This window comes from Phalaenopsis equestris, unplaced genomic scaffold, assembly GCF_001263595.1.
Source record: "Phalaenopsis equestris unplaced genomic scaffold, ASM126359v1 Scaffold000258, whole genome shotgun sequence".
Taxonomy (NCBI): domain Eukaryota; kingdom Viridiplantae; phylum Streptophyta; class Magnoliopsida; order Asparagales; family Orchidaceae; genus Phalaenopsis; species Phalaenopsis equestris.
The window spans coordinates 948054-953244 of record NW_018164700.1 but is presented as its reverse complement, the minus strand read 5'-3'; the positions used below and the strand labels follow the sequence as shown (position 1 = coordinate 953244).

The following is a 5191-nucleotide window of genomic DNA, read 5'->3' as shown; positions in this document are numbered from 1 at the left end:
CTCCGCAGCCACCGAAAGAAATGGATCGAACCAGCAAAAAAAAACAAATGGGAAGATTCCTTCCAATTTCCTTCCTTTCACAAATGCGTCAAACCTTCCTTTGCAAAACTTCCTTCATTTTCAGATCCACGCACAGAAAGAAAGATTCCTTTCCTCCCTTCCGCCCATCCGCCTTCCGCAAGAACCTTGTCGCCGCCAATCGCGACTTCTTGCAATTTGTGAATTCTTCTGCTGTACCGAAGCCGCGAACTAGCGAACTCTTCTGTTGTAACGCGAACTCGCGAACTCTTCTTCTTCTATTGCTGTACCGAAACTTTTTCTTCCCTGCTCTCGAACCTGGCTCTGATACCACTTGTTGAGAAAATTATTGCAAAGAAAACATGAACGACACAAATCCAGAAGAACACAGAGATTTAACGAAGTTCGGCAAAGATGCCTACGTCCTCGGGAGCAGAGCGGCGACCTCCTTTTCAATATTCAGAAAAAAGTACAAAATACAATATTCAGCTCTCTCAAAGACCTAGGATTACAAACAGGTTTATTTATAATCCTAGAGTAAACCCTACAGTACAATATGTAATTCTCAAATTACCCCTGTATCGTATAGCCCCAACCCACATAACGTAACTTCTCGATTTTGACAGATTCTTCCGCTCCGCTCCGTTTCGTTCCAGCGTCTGTCCCTATATGGTCTATGAGTCATACCATAACAAATCTCCACCTGTATGATTCACAAGACATATTTGGATTCAACAGTTATGCTCACGAACAAATGCTGCAATATACTCTTCTGAGTTGATGACTACTCCTGATAATGCATTGATCAACTCAAACTCTAATGTATGTTCAGTTTTATTTATTTATGTTTTTTGTTTTATAGTGGAGATAAGCTGACAGCAGGAATATTTGAATATTTTGATTTATGGAATATTATTGTACCATATAGGGCCAGTCGGATACAGATAGATCTCACGCCAGGCTTTGAAAGCTTGTTTGATCTTTAGGAGTACTTGCTGCTAACTTTTTCCCTCAATGGAGGTCCCTTTTTCCTCTTGGGAAGGCCCTTTCTATGGACCCATTTATTCATATTTTTTTGGCAGTAAACCATATTTTGAGTGATCAGGCAAGGCAGGAGCATAGAGCTTTGCTCGCAACTCACATGAGCTATGGGCCCACAGACTCTTGGCCATTGCTTAACTTTCTCTCATCGTTTACTAATGGCTTCTTTCTTTTCTTGCCAAACATGCATATTGTTATGTGTAAAGTGAGTATGTGGTAGTTGCCGCCGCCTGATCGTCACCGTATCCTCGTCGTTGCTGCCGCCTGACTGCCCCCACCGCCTACTTGCTCTCGCCTTTGCCACCACTCCTGCCCCGGTTGATGGCTGATACCCATGTAATCAACTAGCCATCAACATGCAACTGTTGCTGTTGTTGCTCGCTACCGATCACCACTATTGACCACTCACCATAGCTAACTTTAAGAACTTATATTTCGATGGATTAATTTTTCTTCGAGCTAAACAAGACAATGCAAAGTTTATATTGATTTCATATTGAATCAAACATTCCTAAGAGAATGTTTGACTGCAAGCAGGATTTAAGTAAATATATAAATCATAAATCTCTTAAATTCACCCTCCTTCTGGATTTAGTAAATACTTATTTAAGTTGAATCAAAGGCAAAATATATAATCTTAAATCTGAAATTTCATAAATCTATGGAAGTTGACCTTTTTTGACTTTGATTGGATTTCTTAAATATGCACTACTAATCATGTCCTAAGAACTTGTCTGGTAACGGATTTAGAGCAAAATTTAACTTGTGTTTAACCTAAATCTTGCCACACAGTCAGTTTTAACAAGAGAATGCTGATGATTTGATAAATACAGACTTCACGGATTTCGCCCGTAAATCCCAACTTTATGAAAACCCGTAAATCGGTGGATTTAGTAAATTTGGGTCAGGTGCTTTGCCCCAAAAGGAGGTTTCAAGTAGAAAGGAGCAGAGCGAAATGAGGAAAAGATGGGAGTTTTAGGACTCTATACGTAGTGATCTCGTCATTGCCTTCACAATTAGTTCTAACATGACTATATCACAAGGGTTTGGTCATGAAGGCAATGATTTTGGGTAATAGAAAAGAGGTGAAATAAGCGAGGGTTTCAGATAGAGAGGAGGAGGAGAGATAAGTTTGTTGTCAAAATTTATTTTTACTTAAATTAAATTTATTAATTAAATTTATAATTAATTCATATACTATCAACTTAATTAAAATTAGATAAATTTACATGGAATTATTTAACAATTAATCCATAAATAATAATACATATTAAAATTCAAATTATTTTAAAAAATTCAAAAAAAAATAATTAATACAATAACTAACTAACTAATTCATAAGTAATTACTTTTAAATTATTGCTTAACAAATAATTAAATTAATAATTTTTTTATTAATAATAACTTAATTTATTGAACAACTAATTATTAGTTAATACAATTAGAATAAAATTTTAATTTAATTTAATAATTAATATCAATCATATTATTAAAATAATCAAAATTTAATTACAATTTTTTATTTTAGCCAACATAACAATCCTTTAAAATCCCAAAATAGATTACCAAACACAGATTTAATTGGACACTAAATATTTTAGATGCAATATATTAATTTATTCATTTACACGGCAATCCTTTTTAAGCAAACCAAACAGCTGCTGAAGACCATCTAATTGATTTGATTTTCACAGTTAAGGAAAGATCTCATGCTCAAATAAATAAATGACATTAATTAATTAATGATTTATTTGATTTTCATTAGAAGGATAAAATATCAATAGCCGGAGATCCACTATTTATATCTATAACCTTTCACATTTTGTTATTTGAACGATTCTATATTTGAAATATTTTTGTAAATTGTATTTAAAGTTTCCTGCAGAAATAAAATTGGCTGACGAAATGCAAGAGATGAAGCTGTTTTAACAGGCCCCTGCCATTTACAAAGCTTTCAGCTTTAGATAAGAAAATGCTACCAAATTAACCAGAAATTGTAAGCAATTGAATAATTTCAAGAGGAAAAGGAAAAAAGGCTGCACATTACATGACTAAGATCCAACGTTCTGAAACCAAGAGGCTAATACTGACTGAGATCACCAAAGAACAAAATAAAAAATAAAAATTTAATCATTTGCCCAAACACAAGGTCAGCTCCAGCTCCTCTACTACTCCAACATCATGGATCCTCTCCCCTTCCCATGGCTTCACCCACCTGTTCTCGAATTCAAACTCTGTTGCAGCCATCCCTCCGGCACCAGCTGCAGCCTCAGCAACTGAAGCTCCTCGATTGATCAGGTTGAAAGTGGGAGAAGCCGGAGCAGTATTGTGGAAGCTTACCCACCTTCCTGAATCGACAATTGATGCATCAGATTCATCACATTCAGGTATGGTTGCAGGGTGGTGCGGAAGGCGGCGGCTGCGAGTTGGGCTGGTTGGGGCGGAGGCTGCTACGAGAAGGTGATTCCGGCAGGTGGGGATGTCCCAATTAGGCTTCCTGAGCTTCAGAGGACGAGAAGATGTAGGGGAGGAGAGGGGAGGGGTCACCGGAGCACTGTTTGAGATGCGGAGGGGAGGGAGAGAGGAGAGGTTTCGGAGAAAGGGGAGGAGATGGGATGGATTGAAGCTTGGATTAGTAGTGTTCTCGCGTCTGGTTGGGCTTGGGAAGGATGAAGATGTGGGGCTGGCATGGTAGGAAGGAACGGGGCTGGTGAAGAGTGAGGATGGTGGACTAAGGTGGTATGGTGAAGTGGATGGGCTGATGTTGGTGGAGGGGGGGCCGGTGACAGCCCCCTCTGGCGGCGGTAGTGGTGGCTTGCTTCCCTGCATTTGAAGCAACAAGTTCCAATTCAGTGAAGAACATTTCAGTAAACCTTGGAAAGATTTGATTTTGTTAATAAAGAAAGGCAGTGACTTTAATTTGATTAAAAAAAGATACGTTTTTTTAAGGAAAGAACACATTCATAAGCAGCTTTAAGTTTTGAACTCGAAATAATTCCTCAGATAGCAGTTTTAAGACATTGTGTGAGCTTAAAATTTCCAAGCCTGTAAACACAGCCTTGAAGAACACCCTCTTGATTTCTCTCCTACTCTCGCATATCTTCACTGGCTGATTTTTTTTTTTTTTTAAGATTCTTCTAAGGCTTGATAAAGAAAGCAGGAAAACTATTCACAAAACAAATCTCCAAACCAAGTAATTTTGCCTGGCTATGAACTAAAGGAAAAGCTTACAGAAAGGAATAAAACAAGCAGAAAAGGCTTGAATCTCAACAGTAAACACTAGCTGTTCAGAGTTGATGACCACAACAAGTACAAATTATCAAGGGTAACAGTCAAAGCAGCAGGACGTGCCATATTTCTTTCTGTATAGCTAAAAATCGGAGCTTCAGTAACGAGCACAAGATCAGAAAGACAAAAATTAGATCTTTCTCAAAGAAATCGTAGTAACAATGCAAGTTCTGTAACAACAGATCAGCCGCACAACAGAAGAAGAAGACAATCTGGTAGAAAATTAAAGAGCAAAACAGATCGCCCATCCAAGTTCATCACAAGCTCAATCCGAGAACAAAACAAACTCAAAATTCCACCAAAACCTGGAAGAAAACCGCTGTAAATAAAAGAAAGTAAGACCAAAAAAAAAAACTAGATCTGATAAAGAGAAGTCAAAACCAAGATCCGATTCAAACAAAAAGATAAACCAAAATCAGACCTTGCGATAAGTGGTACCATCTTCCTCCACTACCCAACCGGCCTCGATGCACAGAGCCTTAAGCACCTCGTTGTTATCACAGTGCTTTGGGAGCTTATAGTTGCCCAGAGTTCTTAGCCCTGAGAAAATCTTCGCAGCAATAGCTCTCCTCCTCCTCTCTCTCCGCTTATTGTTCTCTCTCTCCTTCCATGTCGGCAGTCTCCCCCCTCCTGAAGGCATCCTCTCCCACCCTCTCCTCCCAAACTCCAACAAGAAAGAACTCTTCTTCTCCCTTCTTCTCCCCTTTAATCAGGAAAAAAAAAAAGGAACTTTGATGGATTCTCCCGTGAGCAGCAACTGCCGAGAGCCTCCTACTTTGCTCTGCGGTCGTCTCCTCACCTTCTATATCTTCATCCACCTTCCAAGCTCCAGTAATGAATGACT

General features: G+C 38.6%; 1 protein-coding gene across 1 annotated transcript; it reads right to left on the bottom strand.

Annotated features, from left to right (window-relative positions):
- Nucleotides 1-3042: 3042 nt before the first annotated feature.
- LOC110024552 (protein BZR1 homolog 1-like) lies at nucleotides 3043-5191 on the bottom strand. Its single transcript, XM_020724590.1, has 2 exons — nucleotides 4769-5191; nucleotides 3043-3882 (listed from the first exon to the last, which is right to left on the bottom strand). The coding sequence occupies exons 1-2, from the start codon at nucleotides 4985-4987 to the stop codon at nucleotides 3190-3192; spliced, it is 912 nt and encodes a 303-aa protein (XP_020580249.1). The 5' UTR covers nucleotides 4988-5191; the 3' UTR covers nucleotides 3043-3189.

Bases quoted from the DNA above. Each gene is read 5' to 3' on its own strand.
- LOC110024552 (XM_020724590.1), bottom strand. From the start codon at position 4,987: ATGCCTTCAGGAGGGGGGAGACTGCCGACATGGAAGGAGAGAGAGAAC. The intron at 3,883-4,768 runs GTCTGATTTTGG...CTTCAAATGCAG, and splicing joins ATGGTACCACTTATCGCAAG to GGAAGCAAGCCACCACTACC.